The sequence below is a fragment of the Trichosurus vulpecula genome (genome assembly GCF_011100635.1).
Source record: "Trichosurus vulpecula isolate mTriVul1 chromosome X unlocalized genomic scaffold, mTriVul1.pri SUPER_X_unloc_2, whole genome shotgun sequence".
Taxonomy (NCBI): domain Eukaryota; kingdom Metazoa; phylum Chordata; class Mammalia; order Diprotodontia; family Phalangeridae; genus Trichosurus; species Trichosurus vulpecula.
The window spans coordinates 1713509-1731875 of record NW_023494378.1 but is presented as its reverse complement, the minus strand read 5'-3'; the positions used below and the strand labels follow the sequence as shown (position 1 = coordinate 1731875).

At 43.5% G+C, this 18367-nt stretch overlaps 1 protein-coding gene across 2 annotated transcripts in view; it reads left to right on the top strand.

Moving 5' to 3' along the window:
* Positions 1 to 18367, top strand: part of F8 (coagulation factor VIII) — a 141721-nt gene that overhangs the window by 50527 nt on the left and 72827 nt on the right. For both annotated transcript variants that reach the window (XM_036740535.1, XM_036740534.1), the window contains exons 10-13: positions 654 to 747; positions 5579 to 5793; positions 11107 to 11257; positions 14407 to 14616. In XM_036740535.1, coding sequence (XP_036596430.1) covers positions 654 to 747; positions 5579 to 5793; positions 11107 to 11257; positions 14407 to 14616 — 670 coding nt within the window. The remainder of the gene's footprint in view (positions 1 to 653; positions 748 to 5578; positions 5794 to 11106; positions 11258 to 14406; positions 14617 to 18367) is intronic.

The window sequence follows — 18367 nt, the reverse complement described above, 5'->3', positions numbered from 1 at the left end:
ATTTAATGGGGGAAGACAACAGATACATATTTAAAAAAACTGAAATGGGGAGGGGAAGGAGGGGAGCTGATGAAATAATTTGGCCTGGCAGGAAATGATGAGGTGGCTGTCCTAGGGCCCCTCCTTAAATACAGGGTGTGAGGGAAGCTCTCTGAAGTCCACCTTCACCCTGTCCAGTCAGAGGGAGGGTTTGAGGGATGGGACCCATGGGCAGGGGTACTGAGGAGATGTGAATTTCAGACTTGATGTGATCTTGCAGAAGATGACTTTTTCCAGTAGATGACAGATGTGTGGCTATAGCCTGGCCCTCCCGTCTCAACTCACAAATTCATCCTCCTCACTACAGCTAGCCTCTGGGGCCAGGGCAAGAGATCCTCAGGAACCCAAGGTTGGAGGTCCAGTGGGGGTGGGGGTGGGGAGAATGCTCATGGCTCCCCAGAGGCAACTTCTGGGGATGGTCCCACAGCAAGTAAGTGTCTGAGACCAGATTTGAACTTGGCTGTTCCTGACTCCAGGCCCAGGACGCTATACATCGTGACACCTTGCTGTCCCTAATTGGTAGCTTTTGACTTTAGAGGTCAGGTCTTCTTTCTTATAGGCTCCAATTTTGCCTTCTCTTAGGGCTTGAACTAATGCCTCATTTATCCTTTCAGATCATATTCAAAAACTTAGCAAGCAGGCCATACAACATATACCCTCACGGCCTCACCGGTGTCAGTCCTTTGCACTCAGGGAGACTGCCTAAAGGTAAGAGCGTGGCTGGGCTGTTCAAGATGAGGCTATGTGTTCACATGTTGGAGTCTGGGAGGCTATGGCCTCTATAAAGGCCCTTCCACCCCTAACATTACAACTCCTGAATCTTGCAATTGAAGAAACTAACCTAGAGATCTTGCCTTCTTAAATTGAGTTGAATGTGAGGTGAGGCAGCCCAGGAAGAGAGAACTATGAGGAACCAGTGTCCTAAGAGTAATTAGGAAATCCCTTCTTTAAAAATATCCCAAGAGGATCAAAGTTATTGTCAAGTTGTGTCTTTCTAAGTACTGACAGAGCAGGGACCCTACTGCCCAGGCCAGCCAAGGGAGAAGCATGGCCTGGGTCAGTCAGTCAGCCAATAAACATTTATTAAGCACCTACCATGTGTCAGACATTGTACTAAGTACTAGGGATACGAAGAAAGGTAAAAACCAGTCTCTTCCCTTGAAGAACTCACAGTCTAATGGGGGACATGTAAACAAGCTATACAATTGATAAAGTGGAGCTAATTAATAGAGGGAAAGCACTGGAATTACGGGGGGTCAGGAAAGGCTTCCTATAGAAGGTGATACTTGAAGGAAGCCAGGGAAGCCAGGAGGTGAAGATGAGGAGGGAGAACATTCCAGACATGGGGGACAGTCATTGAAAAGTTGAGGAGTCAAAAGATGGAGTGTAATGTTGGAGGAAGAGCAAGGAGGCCCCTGTCATTAGATCACAGAGTCCAGGGTGGGGCATAAGGTAAAAGAAAACTGGAAAGGTAGGGTAATAAGGATGAAGGGCTCTGAAGGCCAGACAGAGCATTTTCTATTTGATCCTGGAGGTGATAGGGAGCCATTGGAGTCTATTGAGTAGAGGGTGACATTGTCTGATCTGCTCTTTAGGAAGATCACTTCAACAGCTGAATGGAGGGTAGACTGGAGTAGGGAGAGACTCGTAGCGAGTGCTCCAACCACTCTGTGGCCCCACAATTCATGAGGACATGTCAGGATTTGTGATCTTTCCTCCTCCAAACCATTGCATTACCTCCATGCCCTACAATGGCCCTAATGGGACTGGCCCATGACCTCATTCTTCTAGTCTGGAGAAGTTGGTCTGGGTGGGCTACAACCCAATGGATGATGAGCTTCTCCAGATGTAGCTGGAAAGATCCTTAGGCAATTTGTGATGGGGGCTCTCCTCATGGTATTGGTGGAAGCTACCATTGAAAAGCTAGATGAAATATGAAATCAAATATATATCAACAAGACTTAGTATGTGCAGCAAGTTTGTAGCATAGAAATAGGTTTATTTGATTCTATTTGGCTCCCTGATTTTGCTCACCTTTGGGGAGTTGGAGGAGAGGGGTGAGACATTAGATATTCTTTCCTCACTTTAGACCTATGTGCTTTTCAGAAGTGGAAGGGGAGACAGCTCTTTTTCATCTCTTTGTCATTCACCTCCCACCCTGGACAGCTTGGGTGTTGCCCTTCTGTTGTTGTCCTTGCAATGTCTAGAGAAAGCCAGGAAGGCACCTACTCAGTGATTCTGAATGCCTGTAGAATATTATCCAAATTCCATTCCCCATCTCCACTAGATTCTTATTCCCATTCCCCTCAACCTTCCCACCCCAAAGTTCCAACCAACACCATCCACCCCTTCCCCTGTGCCCTCTGGAATACTTGTTCCATAGGCTACAAACTTGTCTTCATCTTAAATCTTTTCCTCTTTCTCACTCCTTCCATCTTTTAGCAATCACCAAGGCCTGACTTACCCCTGATAACACAGTGTTCCTGGCTGCTCTTTCCAGTACTGTACCTTCACTCATTCCATTAGCTCGCTTCTCAAGGCAGGGAAGTTGGAATACTCCTTGTTCCCCACTGCCACTTCCAGGTTCTCTCCCTACCTTCATCATTCAGTAACCTCTTTTTCTTTCAAGTCTATACAATTCACAACTTCCACTCAATCAAAATCCTGGCGGCTATTGCCTAGAGACCTCTAGGTCACTCTCCTTCCTTCCTCAATAAGTTAGTATCTGACTCACAGTCTTTCTCTCCTCCCCAACTTCTGCCCTCATACCAACAGACTTCAACAAAAATATTATCTCTCCCTCAAACATCCTAACCACTTCCTCAAACTACTCACTTCTCACGCACTCACCTTCACCTCACCTCAGTCACACACAATGATGGTCATACTCTTGATCTTGCCATCAGCCACAAATGCACCACTTCCATGCTCAAAAATCCTGAAGTCCTCTTATGTGAATATAATCTATTGGATTTCCACTTCTCCTTCTGCCTTCCCTTACCAAACTCCACTCTTTATCCACACCATGACCTCCAATCCCTCAACTCCTTAGTTCTCTCCTAGACCATCACCTTTGTACCCATTATTCTCACTTCCTTTCCCCATCTTGACCCCTTGTTGAACCAGTTTAACTCTACACTGTCTTCTTCTCTTAAGTCTCTGGTCCCCTTGTCATATTGTTGATTTCATCCTGCCAAGCCTTAGATCACTCCCACTATCCACCACACACGAAAAGGGAGTCCTACTCCTTGTTTGTTCATTCCTTCAGCCTACTTCTTGATTTTGGACTTTTGTTAGTGCTGGGCTCTGCACACTTCCTGGGGTGGGAGGTGATGATGGCTGGGGGTTGGGGGTGGGGAGGATGTCTGGCCTGAATTTCTGTCCTCTTACATCCTTCAACTGCTTTCATAGCTCCAGCCGTTGGCCTGCAAGCTTTGTGATCCTTGGGGATGTCTGTTCATTGCCCTGTTGGTTGGAACTCTGCAAGTTCCAGATCCAGGTTTTGGTCTAACAGTGGTTGAGAGTTTCAGCAGACTGCTGCTTGACTCAGCCACTGTCAGCCCTCTAGGAGATTTTGCAGGTTCAAAGTGACAACTTCTAATTGCTCTTTGGTCTGGGAAGCTGGGCTGTGCTCCAGGGAATAGAGCCACACGACTACTGTTTGTACAGAACTTGTTTCTAGAGCTGAAGTTCACAACTACTCCTCTTTGCCCTGGATTTGTGACTTAGCACTGGGTAGTGGGTAACAGCTGCCAGATGTCCCCATTTCTGCACCTAGGGTTTGCTCAGGGATCCCCTGGGATTTTTCCCTGACTTGGCCCTCTCTCAGTTCCCATCATTGCCACAACCACTGCTGTTGCTGCAGTGTAATCCTGGGCAGATCCCAACCTCGGTGTAAGCAGATCTCTCTGTCCATCTCACCAAGTGGCCCTGGGCTAGACAAATGACTCACTGTGACTTCTTTTTGGCTTTCCTGATCAAAATTCAATCTGGTACATTCTCCAGATCTTTGTTGAGGAGGTGTAGGGGCAGAGCTAGACTCTAATGCTTCCTTTCACTCTGCCATCTCCTTAATCTATTTTCCAGGTCAGTTTGTTTAGGGTATCATCTACCTTACATTTTCTTCAATTTTTTCAGTTTTTTAACTTTGTTTTAATATTTCTTGTTGTCTCATAGAGTTCTTGGCTTCTATTTGGTCCATTCTAATTTTCAAGGAGTTTGTTTCTTGAGCAAGATTTTGTACCTCTTGTGCCAGTTCTTTCTTCCATAGCTCTCATTTCTTTTCCATTTTTTCCCCTCAAGTACTCTTATTTCATTGATAAAACCATCTTAAAAGTCTTTTTAAAAAAACCAAACAAACGCTTAATTTATCTCTTTTAGAAATTCTAGTCAAATTTATGCCCAAACTGTGTTTTCCTTTGAGGCTTTGGTTGTAACTATTTGGTAGTCATTCTCTTCTTCTGGGCTTATGTCCTGAGGGCACCTGTCACCAAAAGTCTGATCACTGCTCCCTCTGGTCTGAGCTCTGCCAGTTCCTGACCTGAGTTTGGGTCTGAGCAACAGTAGATGCTGCTGGATTCATCCACTGTCAGCCAGCTGGGAAGCTCTACTGGTTCAGAGTGATAAAATTATTGACTCCCCTTTGGTTTGCGATTCCTCCCTTATTATTCCACTTCAGGCTTCAAACTAGACTGGAAGCTAGCACTGAGACCCTACTCTGTACTTACAGTCTGAGCTACACTGCTGCTACTTGCTTCTGAGCAATGATACTGCCTAAGGCCTGTGTCCTCTACCTACTGCAAAACACCACCTCTGGGTACAGTTTCCCTCTTCAGTGTGCCCTGAATCCATGACATGGAACTGGGTAGTGGGCAACAAAGCTGCCATATGCCACCTGTTCACACACCCTGTTACAGTATGAGTTTGGGATAGATCTTGCCCTCAGTCACAGGCATTGCACGCTGCTCATTCCTGACCAGACCCTGGCTCCAGTGTCCTCAGATGTTTCTGTCTCTATTTGCCGACCTGGGCTGGAAAAATGAGTCACTGTGATTTTTCCTTGGATTTCTCCATCAGGATTAGATCTGGTGCATTCTCTAAATCTGTTTGGAGGAATTCTTTGGGGGGAGGGGAGCTCAGCTTACTGTGTGCTGCTATTCCTCCATTTTGGTACCCCGTCCCACTCATCTTTCTAATTAGAGAACTTTGTGAATGTGTGTGTGAAAGAGAGGGACAGGGAGAGAGAGAGAGAGAAAGAGAGAGAGAGACAGAGAGAGATAGAGACAGAGAGAGAGAGACAGAGAGACAGAGACAGAGAGACAAAGAGAGAGAGAGAGAGACAGAGACAGAGACAGAGAGAGAAAGACAGAGAGACACAGAGACACACACACAGAGACAGAGAGAAAGGAGGGAGGTTTTTTATATGAATATTGAGTAATTACTTGGCCACATTTTGTTCTAGATCATAAACTGGAATTTCCATGTGTAGTTGTTAAAATCTCCTAAAGCTATTTCTGTTTCTTGCCTTGGCTGTGGGTAGGTGTGAAAGATGTCAAGGATGTGCCGATCATGCCAGGCCAGACATTCAAATATAAATGGGAAGTAACTTTGGAGGATGGGCCAACTCAAGCAGATCCCAGATGCCTGACTAGGTACTACTCCAGCTCTATCAATGCAGAACGAGACCTGGCTTCGGGCCTCATTGGGCCCCTCCTCATATGCCATAAAGAAACTGTGGATCAAAGAGGGAATCAGGTGCGTCCTTCCCTTTCCTCATATGGGCACTACTCAGAGGACTGCTCCAATAGGAGCTATAACATGGGGGGAGGGTTAGGAGCCAAGGAAATATCACTCAGGAGCCCCCTTCAATGTGTTTCTTTTACTGGCAACTGGAGAACACAGTAGTTCAAAGAAAAGACATTTAATTAAAGAAAATGGCTAAATAAAGGACAAGAAAGATTTTGCCCATATAGAGGAATATGCAACCGCATTGGTCACCATACCAACAGACAGGCAGGATGCAAATGCAGAGAACATGTGTGATCCATATGTATGTCCAGAACAACTCTAGAGAGACTGATGTCATTTGGTGATATCACTGAGTAAGTTACTTTCTCTGCTGAGGTGGGGTCCACTTCTGCCCATTCTACTTCTGGGCGTCTCTGCTGCTTCTAGACATGGAGCTGAGGTTCTCTCTTGATGTGTTAATTCTACTGCTGGGTGTCTTTTCTGCTGAGCTCAGGTCCTCTCCTGTTCTCTTCTTTCCATGGTCTGTTGGGCATTACTGCTGACCTGGGGTCCTCTCCTCCTTTCCACTGCCGGGCTTACCTACCCCTACTGGGTATCAGTGCTTTCCTGGGATCCTTTTCTGTTCTATTTTTTCAGCAGGTGACTATCCCTGTTGCTTCATGACATCTCTGTTGAGCTGGCATCCTTTCTTGTTCTTTTCTTTCCAAGGTGAGGCATCTCTACTGCTTTTGGGCATCTCTGTTGATTGGGGGTGCTCTCCTGCTCCCTTCTTGGCATTGCTATGCTGTTGGGCATCACTGCTGACCTGGGATCCCCTCCTCTTCTGTTCTTTCCATTTCTGGGTGTTTCCGCTACTGCAGTAGCTACGTTGAGCTGGAGTGCTTTCCTGCTCTTTTTTTTCCACAGTTGCATGACTCTGCTGATCTGGGGATGGGAAGTGGAGCAACAAGAAGTCAGCTCCCGCTCTCCTGCCAGTCCTTAAGACAATAGGGCTTATTCATTAGTAGTCTGACATCTTCCAACAAGATGTTGAATCTTATAGACTTGCAACATTGCCATCACTGTGTGGAAAACATGCAAACAGGTCAAATGTTCTAAGATTAAGGACATCCTGACATCCTGAGGGCAACAAGATGCAAGTAAACTGAGAAATAAACTCTGGGTTGGTAACTGGCCCTAATTTTTGAATGAGAACTTCACTTGTTGCCTCTTTTCTCTTGTGGCAAAATTAATGGAAAAGTTTATTCAAACTGGGTTGACCTAATACTGGAGGGGATATAATGGCCTCCTTCAAAGATCGATTACTGGAAGGAACCACAGACGTTAACATAATAACAGGATTGGGAACAACAGGAGTCATAGGAAGACCAAATTTGTTTACAACTTTTTGATCTTGTACAAAGCGAATATCGACCAGCTTTCTTTGTCATATTTTCCACATTTTCTTAGCAACAAGATAGGGGCATTAAATGGCATGACTCCTTGTTTCTCTATTACTGGCTGTATTCCTTCTATTTGAGCTTTAAACAAAGAATATTGCTTAACACACAGCCAGGGCTTATCCTCATAACAACTAATTATAACTGGTTTAATTTATCTCATCAAGATGATAGCATTATTAGAGTGGACCCCTAACCAGATCAATTTCTTTTAACTCAGGGTGGTTTTCCAGCATGAGGTGAAACTGTCAGTTTCTCCAATCCCCCTCCTAAGCCTGAAGACGCACAGGAACCAAATAGCTAACATTTATATACTACTTACTGTGTGCCAGGTTCATACGATCTCACTTGACCCTCATGACAACCCTGAGAGGTAGGGGATATTATTATCTCCATTTTACAGAAGAGGAAACTGAGGTAAACAGAGGTGGCGTGACTTGCCCAGAGTCACACAGCTAGGAAGTCTCTGAGATGGGATTTGAACTAGGGGTCTTCCTGACTCCAGGCCCAGTATTCTAGCCACTGTCCCACCTAGCTATGAAAAATCAGGTGACTCTTCTCCCAGAGTTCTAAAAACACCATCTCTGGGATACAGAATATGATGGCCCATAATTTACACGGCAGATTTTTTCCCAACAGATTAACAGGTGAATCAAGTGACCAAAACAAAAAAACAATGATTTTCAATGACAAGTCCTATTCGAATGCACCAAGAGAGTGAGTTTTTAATGGTCTCACCTCTTCTTCCATTTTCTTTCGTTTTTTTTTTCCTTTCTGACTAGCTAAATCATTCTTACGTTTGTTGGAGGCAAGACTCATCCAAAAGATGCCAATAATCTTTTTGTTTTGGATGTGGGGTTTCTAAAAGTCCCCTTGGATAAACCAGATTGTCTTCTTCAAATGAACCCTCCCTCTGACCACTGCAAATTTGGCCAGACATGACAGAGAGAGAGATAGATATCTGCTGGTAACATGCCCAATATTTCCATATTTTTCTACCATTTTAGCTAGTGAAGACAGGCAGGATCTCTTTAGAACCACTTTCCAATTTCCAATACTTAATCTCCAATTTTCTCACACATTTTTACTTCCTGAGTCAATGAGTGGAGACCTAGCAGGGACACTTAAAAAAATTTTATTCTAGAAAGTTGAGGGGGCAGCTAGGTGGCACAGTGAGTAGAGCACTGGCCCTGGAATCAAGAGGACTGGAGTTCAAATCTGGCCTCCGACACTTGACACACTTACTAGCTGTGTGACTTTGGGCAAGTCACTTAACCCCAATTGCCCTGCCTTCCCCCCTGCAAAAAGAAGTTGGGGTCTCTAACCTGCGAGAAAGTAGCCACAAACACTCACAGGACATTTTATCACTGTTCCTCCAGCACCCAAGAATTTTGCTAACCATGCCAAATTGTTAGGTGGAAATGAATCCATGTGGAGACAATCCTTGAAGTAGTAGGGAGTTTCCCATTCATTCTAATTCTTCTATACAACATGACTAATGTGAAAATATGTTTAATAGGAATGTATATGTAGAGCCTATATCAGATTACAGGCTGTCTTGGGGAGGGGGGAGGGAGGGAAGGGGAGAAAATTTAAAACTTATGAAAGTGAATGTTGAAAACTGAAAATAAATAAACTTATTAATAAAAAACCCTCAATTAGGGAGTTTATTGAAAAGAGGAAAATTAGCAACATCTAGTGTATATGCATATAGGCAGTCTGCTAGAGACTATGAGAGAGATCAGTAACAGCACTCTTTTTTTGTACAGGTAACAGGAGTAACTTTCAGAGGTATCTGAAAATAATGGGCATCTAGGTAGTATAGTGAATAGACTGCTGGGCCTGGAGTCAGGAAGACCTGAGTTCAAATATAGCCTCAGACACTTGTTAGCTGTGTGATCCTGGACACTTAACCTCTGTTTGCTTCAGTTTCCTAATCTGTAAATTGAGCTGGAGAAGGAAATGGCAAGCCAGTCTAGTATCTTTGCCAAGAAAACCCCAAATGGGGGCACAAAGAGTCGGCCACAACTGGAAACTACCGAACGACAACAAAAATAACTCATATCAAATACAGCTGTTTCTCAGAATTTATTTTCAGAACTTTCATCTACTTGTTTCTTCATTGATGAGTTTATCAGGACTTAGGTGCGTGAATAACATTAGCTGAACAATCTGTTTAGGTTTGGTTCCCGTGTGTGTGCCTGTTCTTGGCAGGAGTTAAAGAATTTTAGAAGACTACACCCAAAGACTGTGTTGTGTTACAATTGAACCCTCACTTATTCCTTACAATTACTTGCCTCCTGCAGATTCAATCTGAGCTGAGAACTAAAGGGATCTGGGGAAACCAAAGGGAGGGAGAGCACTGTAGCCACAGGAAGCACCAAGATGGGAGATAGAATACTATGTCTGTGGAACAGCAAGGGGGTCCAGTGGAGCAGAACAGAGTAAGGTGTGAGGAGACCAGAAACCTAGGGAGGGCCCACAATGTGAAGGGCTTTAAATACCAAAATAGAGGACTTTAGATTGGATCCTGGAGGGAATAGGGAGCCACTGATGCTCACTAACTGGGGAAGGGAGAGGCACAGAGGCTGACATATTCATGTCTGTGCTTTAAGATGATCACTTTGGTAGCTGATTGGAGTATGGACTGGAATGAGGAAAGACATGAGGTAGGAAATCCAATGAGGAAGCTGCAGCAATGGTGCAGGAGAAAGATGATAAGGACTTGCACCAGTGTGGTGGTTGTGTGGTGAAGAAGGCCTAGACTACTACTTGGTCCTTTTGTGTGGGGACCCTTTCCTCTCTTGCCACCATCCCAATTCTGAAACCAGGAACAATGACCAAATCAATTCTGCTACTATTCCACACTATCAATCTACTACACTAGTTTCATACTCATTAGCCATCATACTTTAAGGACCCAAGTGCCTCTCCCTGGCCACCACTCCTCTCTGTGTATGTTGTCTCTCCCATTAGAATGTAAGTTTCTTGAGGTCAGGGACTGACTTTGTTTTTTGTATCTGTCTCCCTGATGCTTGGCACACAGTAGGTGCTTAATGAATACTTTTTCATTCATTCATCAAATTTGCAGATGATCGATTCAAGGCCAGGACTGTTATAACACATTGAATGACAGGGAATAGAATGTCGGGATGAAACAAATAAACAAGATGGAATTCAAAAGTGATAAATGGAAAGCCTTACATGTGGGTTCAAAGAATCAGCTTCACAAGTACAAGATTGGGGAGGCATAGCCAGGCAGCAGGTGGTCTGAAAAAGATCTAGAGGTTTTAGTGGACTTCAGGCTCAACAGGAGTCAGCAGGGTAATATGGCCACCAAAACAGCTAGGATGATGTTATGCTGTATTAAGAAAGATAAAATAACAAAAATGATAAGTTAGAGAGAACTCATCTGCTACTCTGTTAGGGCCGCTTCTGGAGTATTGAGGTTGCATTCTACATACTACATTTTAGGAAGAGCAATGATAAGCTGGAGACTATGCAGAGGAAAACCCCAAGTTAGGGTTCGAGAAGATTGGTTAAAAGATAATCAGAATTCTTCAAGAAGACACTGGAAGACCACTTGTCATGTATGTGATTGACCCTTTTGATTACAGGTCAGACTAGAAGTCCTTTCCAACCCTGAGACTCTGTGATTTGGAGAAGTATAGTATAGGCCTGGTGATGGGCTGACTATATGTCCACCTTGTGAGCCAGCTTGGGCTAAGAGTGATGACATCTTTGGCCATGGAAAATCTCAAAGACCATCTATTAAGTTACAGGAGAGTAGAGATATGCATTGGAGGAAAATGGCCCACACCAAGGAAATCAGATTGACGAAATAAAAAATGCTCTTGTTTTCTTGTTTTGGTTTCTTTAGATGATGTCAGACAAGAGGAATGTACTTCTCTTCTCCATCTTTGATGAGAACCGCAGCTGGTACTTGCCAGAAAACATGCAGCGGCTCAGCCTGGATGCAGCTGAAGTGCACCCCCAGGATCCTGAGTTCTATGCCTCCAATGTCATGCACAGTAAGCACCACTGAGATTGGCAACCAGCAGGAACTTGTAAGGTGGCAGTGAAGGGAAAGGAAATGTTGTCTCCATGCACAGGATCTGACCTTGGACCTCAGGGTTGAGAGGCAGCACCAAAGCCCCTCCTCCTCATCTCTTATTCTTTCCTTCTTTCCTCCAGTATCAAAGGAAAGGGTGGCCTTTCTCCTCACCAAGGCTAATCCCTTCATTCTATCTCCTCTAATCTCTGAAAGATTGCTTCCACAATCTTTTATCTTTATCTACTGACTACAAACATGCCAATCTCTCTCAACCTTAAAAAGCTCTCACTTGGCCCTACCATCCCCTCAAGCTATATCTCTCTTCCATTTCACAGCCAAAGTTCTTTTAAAAAAAGGAGAGGCAGCTAGGTGGTGCAGTGGATAGAGCACCAGCCCTGGATTCAGGAGGACCTGAGTTCAAATTCGACCTCAGATGCTTGACATACTTAGTAGCTAGGTGACCTTGGGCAAGTCACTTAACCCCAAGTATTCTGCCTTCCTCCCTCCACAAAAAGAAGAAAAAAGATCTTAACATCACCAATAACAGGATGGTGTGGTTACTGATCTAGAGCCAAACATGCTGGAGAATAAAGTTAAGTGGGCCTTAGGAAACATAGTGGAGATGATGCTGTTAAAGTACAGAACTCAATAAGCAAGCAAATTTGGAAAACACAATAGTGGCCACTGGATTCAGTTTATGTCCCAGTCCTAAAGAAGGGCAACAAAGAATTACCCAACAAAGAATTACCCAACAATTGTGCTAGCAAGGTTATGCTTAAGATTCTGCTATATGTGAACTGAGAATTCCCAGGAGAGCAGGCTGGTTTTCAAAGAGGCAGAGGAACTAGAGACCAAAATGCCAATAGACAAAGCAAGAGAGTTCCAGAAAAACATCTACTTCTGCTTCATTGACTACATTTTGACTGTGTAGATCACAACAAAACATGGCAAGTCCTCAAAGAGATAGGAGTACCAGATTGATTGAAGAACCCGTATCTTGGCCAAGAAGCAACAGTTAGAACAGAACATGGAACAACTGATTGGTTTAAGACTGGGGAAGGAGTATGACAAGGCTGTATATTGTCACCTTATTTATTTAACTTATATGCAGAGCACATCACGTGAAATGTCAGGCTGGATGAATCAAAAGCTGGAATTAAGGTTTCTGGGAGAAATACCAACAATCTCAGATAGGCAGATGAAACCACTCTGATGGCAGAAAGTGAAAAGGAATTAAGAAGCCTCTTGATGAGAGTGAAAGAGGAGAGTGTAAAAGCTGGCTTGAAGCTGAACATCAAAAGAATGAAGATCTTGGCAACTGGTCCAATATTTCCTGGCAAATAGAGGAGGAAGAAGTGGAAGTAGTGTCAGATTTTATATTCTTGGGTTAGAAGATCATTGCAGATGGTGACTACAGCCATGAAATTAAAAGATGCTTGCTCCTTGGAAGGAAAGCTATGGCAAATCTGGACAACATATGAAAAAGAAGAGATCTCACCTTGCTGACAAAGGTCTTTATAGTCAAAGCTATGGTTTTTCTAATAGCAATGTGTGGCTGTAAGAGCAGGACTATAAGGAAAACTGAGCACCACAGAATTGACCCTTTCAAATTGTGGTGCTGGAGAAGACTTTTGAAAGTCCTTTGGTCAACAATACTCAAATTAATTAATTCTGGCTATTCACTGAAAGGTCAAATACTGAAGCTGAAGCTTAAATACTTTGGCCACATAATGAGAAGACCAGATTCATTGGAAAAGACCCTGATGTTGGGAAAGATTGAAGCCAAAAGGATAAGAAGACGGCAGACGATAAGATGGATAGATGCTGTCATGGAAACAACGAACATGAACTTGGACAGACTTTGAGAGATAGTGGAGGATAGAAGGGGCTGGTGTGCTATGGTCCATGAGGTCATGAAAAGTTAGACAGGACTGAACAACAACAGCCATCCTTCCAGTCAACCAGGTTCTCAGCCTCAATGTTATCCTCAACTTTTCCCCTCTCCCATATACCACAGATACAATCAGTGCCCTCATCTCCCCTACCATCTGGAGGCAATTACCTCCTAATTGGTTTCCTTGCCTCAAGTCTTTCTCTTTTACAATTCATACACAACTACAATTTTACACACAAAGTTGTTTTTCTGTTGTATAGCTCTGACCATGTCACTCCCCTGCTCAAAAAGTTCTAGTGGCTCCTAGTGGTTGCCTTTCAGATTAAAAAAAAATCTTCTGGTGGGTATTTAAAACCCTTTATAACCTGGTTCTGGTTTATTATATATCACTCCCCTTAGGCACTCTATGAACCAGTTTCTTTTTTTTCCATCTCCCACCTCCGTGCCTTTGCATCCCTGAAATGTACTCTTTCTTCACCTTGGCCTCTTAGACACTTGAGTTTCCTTCCAAGCTCAGCTCAGGTGCCGCCACCCTTCTACATCATATCCCTTCTACATCATATCCCTTCTACATCTTCCCCTTCCCCAAGCAGCTAGGGCTACCCATAAAAATGCTATGTATTTATTCATTCTGTAGATGTCCTGTATACCCTTCTAGAGATCCATGTTATCTCCCTCAATAGAATGTCAGCTCCTAAAGAGCAGGGACTACATCCTTTTTGTCTCTGAACTCCCTCTACCCAGCACAGTGTAAACATATTAGATGTTTACTAAATGCTTATTTATTGATAGGTTATCGGTGTACAGAAAACTCTGTAGAAACCTTCAAATGCTACCAAAATGTCAGCCATTGGTATTCTTGTTGATCTCTGGTCAGAGGCTGGGGGGTTGGGGGGGTGGGGTCTCAGCTCCTGGGAATCAGTACAAGGGACATCTCCATTGGCTCTAGGGCTTTCTCCTGACTGATTTCTACTCTCAAGATCTAGAGCCTCTTCTTCCTTTCTGGTCCCTGAGCCTGCTTGACTCCTTACTTTGTATGTGAGAATCAGGCTGATTCACAACATGTCTTTTTGTGATAGCAGAATTATATCTGTCTAGGAGTGATCTGATTCACATTAAGCACTTAATTAATGTTTATAGATTGATCGATTGCCACATCTCTTTCTCCTTACCAGCTGTGGTATGGATACTGTGGCCCTGAGAAAACCTTTTGTTCTCTATTGCCTTTTCAGGTATCAATGGCTACGTGTTCAACAGCTTACACCTTGCTGCCTGTTTACACGAGGTGGCCTACTGGCACATACTCAGCGTTGGAGCCCAGACCGATTTCCTGTCTGTCTTCTTTTCTGGCTACACCTTTAAGCACAAGATGGTCTTTGAAGACACGCTCACCCTCTTCCCATTTTCTGGGGATACTGTCTACATGGCCATGGATAATCCAGGTCAGTTACTCAGAATAGTGACCACTGGCCACACCACTGTATCCCTGGGTGTGTCTACACTGTAGCAACCTTTGGGCTAAGACTAAAATCCAAATCAATGGAATTGGAGAAGTACAAAGTAGTGCCTAATGACCACACTCAAATCAAGCATTGAGGAAAATGCTGGGGGAAAAAAACAAAGCCTTCCCTCAGAATGTCAGAACTGGAAACCCCCTGAGAGATCAATTAGTCCAAAATCCTCTTTTTGCAAATGGGAAAACTGAGTCTTAGAAAAGTGAAGTATGCAGAAACTAGAGTACAATTTGTAGTCTTAGTTTCTGCATAGAGACCAAAGGCACTAAGCTTGTCCTACTTGGCCTCAGAGGGCAGGAGTAGGAGTGATGGAGGGATGTATATAAGTGTGTGTGTACATGAGCATGGGAGTGTATATGTATGAGTGTGTATGTGTGTGTATGTGGTGTGTGTGTGTATGAAATGGCAGTTCCACTGTCCAGAGGGGGCCAAAAAGATGAAGACAAATGGCAGGCCCCAGGTCACTCCAAGTCTCATACCCTGAGGCTTGTCAACACTCACACCAAATCCTAACCTGGCCATTTTGACTTTTTCAAATGATGCCAGTGAGTCAGTGGAGTGGAGCTATCATTTGCTTTTTTTACTTTGGGACCTACTAAGATAGCTGACAGTTCTCCATAGACATGTCATCTTTGTGGGGAGCTGAGCCTGGGCTCTTCAAGTCTCTCTAAATGAAGGGCCAACAAGAACTGGAAATTGAGGGACTGCCTATCAATTGAGGAATGGCTGAACAAGTTGTGGTATATGAACGTAATGGAATACTATTGTGATGAGCAGGCAGACTTTGGGAAAACCTGGAAAAACTTATATGAACTGATGCTGGGTGAAGTGAGTAGAACCAGGAGAACATTGTACATAGTAACAGCCACAGTGTGTGATGACTGACTTTGATAAACTTAGCTCTTCTCAGCAATACAAGGACCTAAAACAATTCCAAAGGACTCATGATGAAAAATGCCATCTACATCCAGAGGAAGAACTATGGAGTCTGAATGCAGAGCAAAACAGACTATTTTCTTTTTTGTTTTGTTTTGTTTTTTTCTTTCTCATGGTTTCTCGCATTTGTTATAATTCTTCTATACAACATGACTAATGTGAAAATATGTTTAATAGGAATGTATATGAAGAGCTTATATCAGATTGCAGGACATCTTGGGGAGGGAGGGGGGGAAGGAGGGGGAGAAAATTTAAAACTTATGGAAATGAATGTTGAAAACTAAATTAAATAAACTAATAAAAAATGAAGGGCCAAGCACTGGTGTGTTCTGCTGAGCTGGCAGGCCTTGAGTGTGAGCTCCAGGCCAGACTGGAGGGCTGCCATTTGTGACCCAGTCACAGAAATCCTTCCCTACCCTGTTTGCTCTCCCTGGAAGAAAGACTAAGGAAAAGACAAAGAGGGAGTCTTGAGGAGCAAAAAGGACCCAGCTGTGTTCCTAACTCCCTTTTCTAGACCAGAAGGAGGGGCAGCTCCTCAGATGAGGAACATTCCCCCCAAGCCTCAGTCAGCCAGTAATCTTAGTTCCCTGTATTCTCCTAGCAAGGCTCCAGCTCTCTTATTTTATCTCAGCTGAAACCAAGGGAGGCCTTGATCTCAATGAAGGTAGTTCATTCTAGCAAACTCCAGGAAGGCAAGCTGGAAATCAGGGACATGTTGAGGAGCCAGCTTCCCCTACATGGCTACCGCTTCTTTCTCCACTTGTTTCTTGTTTGGAACCACATCTATATCTCCTCGAAGAACCTCTGGCACCAACCATGCACTCAGTATGCAGCACTCCTTCTAGCAATCTGGAGTTCCATACAAACCACCCCAGGCTTGAGTGAAAACCCAGTTAAGTTTGCATTTGGGATTTCTATTTCTCCTCTCTAATCCCTGGGGAGACGAGGTGGTAAAGACAAGGTGGTAAAGGATTCGCTTGACTACTGAGGAGCTGTGCGATCTGGTGTGAATCACTCTCTCTCACCCATCTGGGAAATGTGCACAGCCATCCCTAAGCCAGTGACTTCACAGGGTTGGTATAAAGATTAAAGGAGAACAAGGAGGAGAAACATGGGAAACTATGGGAACATCAGGTGCCACTTTTCTTTCAGACTCTGGTCTAGGACCTTGAGTTGGTTGGGGGCAGGAGGTGGTGAGGAGGACAGTCCTATGAGCCCCAGGAAAATCCATTCCATGAAGGGCCACTGTCCTCCAAGGAAAAAGGGCCATCGAGGGCTAGACATAACTAAAAACCAAAACCTGGTTGTCTTGGGGGCTTTCATCTTTACTTTTATTTGTTTGTTTGTTTTTAGTTTTCAACATTCACTTCCATAAGATTTTGAGTTTCAGATTTTCTCTCCATCTCTCCCCTTCCCCTTCCCCAAGAAAACATGTAATTTGACATAGGCTCTACATATACATTCATATTGAACCTATTTTCACATCAGTCATGTTGTAAAGAATAATTAGAACCAATGGGAGGAACCACGAAAAAGAAGAAAAAAAAAGAGAGAGTAAATAATATGCTTCCATCTGCATTCGCACTCCATAGTTCTTTTTCTGGATGTGGATAGCATTTTCCATCATGAGTCTTTTGGAGCTGTCTTAGATCCTTGCATTGCTAAGAAGAGATAAGTCTATCAAAGTTAGTCATCACCTATCAAAGTCAGTCATCTGACTTTTGTGGCTTTTACTGCATACAATATTCTCCTGACTCTGCTCATTTCACTCAGCATCAGTTCATATAAGTCTTTGCAGGTTTTTCTGAAGTCTGCCTGTTCATCATTTCTTATAGCACTATAGTATTCCATTACGTTCATATACCACAATTTGTTCAGCCATTCCCCATTTGATGGGCATCCCCTCGATTTCCAGTTCTTGGCCACCACAAAAAGAGCTGCTCTAAATATTTTTGAACATACGGGTCCCTTTCCCACTTGTATGATCTCCTTGGGATACGGACCTAGAGGTGGTATTGCTGGGTCAAAGGGCATGCACATTTTTATAACCCTTTGGGCCATCTTTACTTTGGAGGTATAGAAATAGGAAAGTTTCAGCTCATAGGATCTAAAAATGACAAACAAGAACCAAACCTGTCTTCAAACAATCTAACAAAGATAGAAACTGGGATAGAGAAAACTCAGGAGAATTCTCCTTACCAATGTAGGTCAACTCCTCTTTGGCAGTTTCTAGCTCTGGAGAGCTGTCTAGAGGGATGCTTTCATCACAGGGGAAGGAACTTGCCCAGGTTCATGCTGCCTGTATGTGTCAGAGGAAGGACTTGAACCCCAGTTGTTCTGGTTCCAAAGCCAACCTTCTATTCATTAATCCAGCAACGTCAAACTCGAATAGAAATGGGAGCCATGAAACCATAGAGAAGATTTCCTATAGCAGGGCTGCAATGTGACTTAGTTTGAAAATGTAATATTATATCTATTTTATTATTTGATATTAGCTAGTGTATATGTTATGTATTGTAAATTATATATAAAATAACATTCTAAAGCATTATGTTATGTTCTGCTAAATATTTCCCAACTCTATTTTAATTTGGTTCTGCTGCACTGGGGAGTGTTGGGGCTGGCATATGGCCCCTGGGCTGTGTTTGACATCTCTGACCTAATCCATACATATACTTTTAAATCCCTTAAATACAACAGATATTCTTAAAATACATTGGAATTTCACATTATGGCCAGTTAA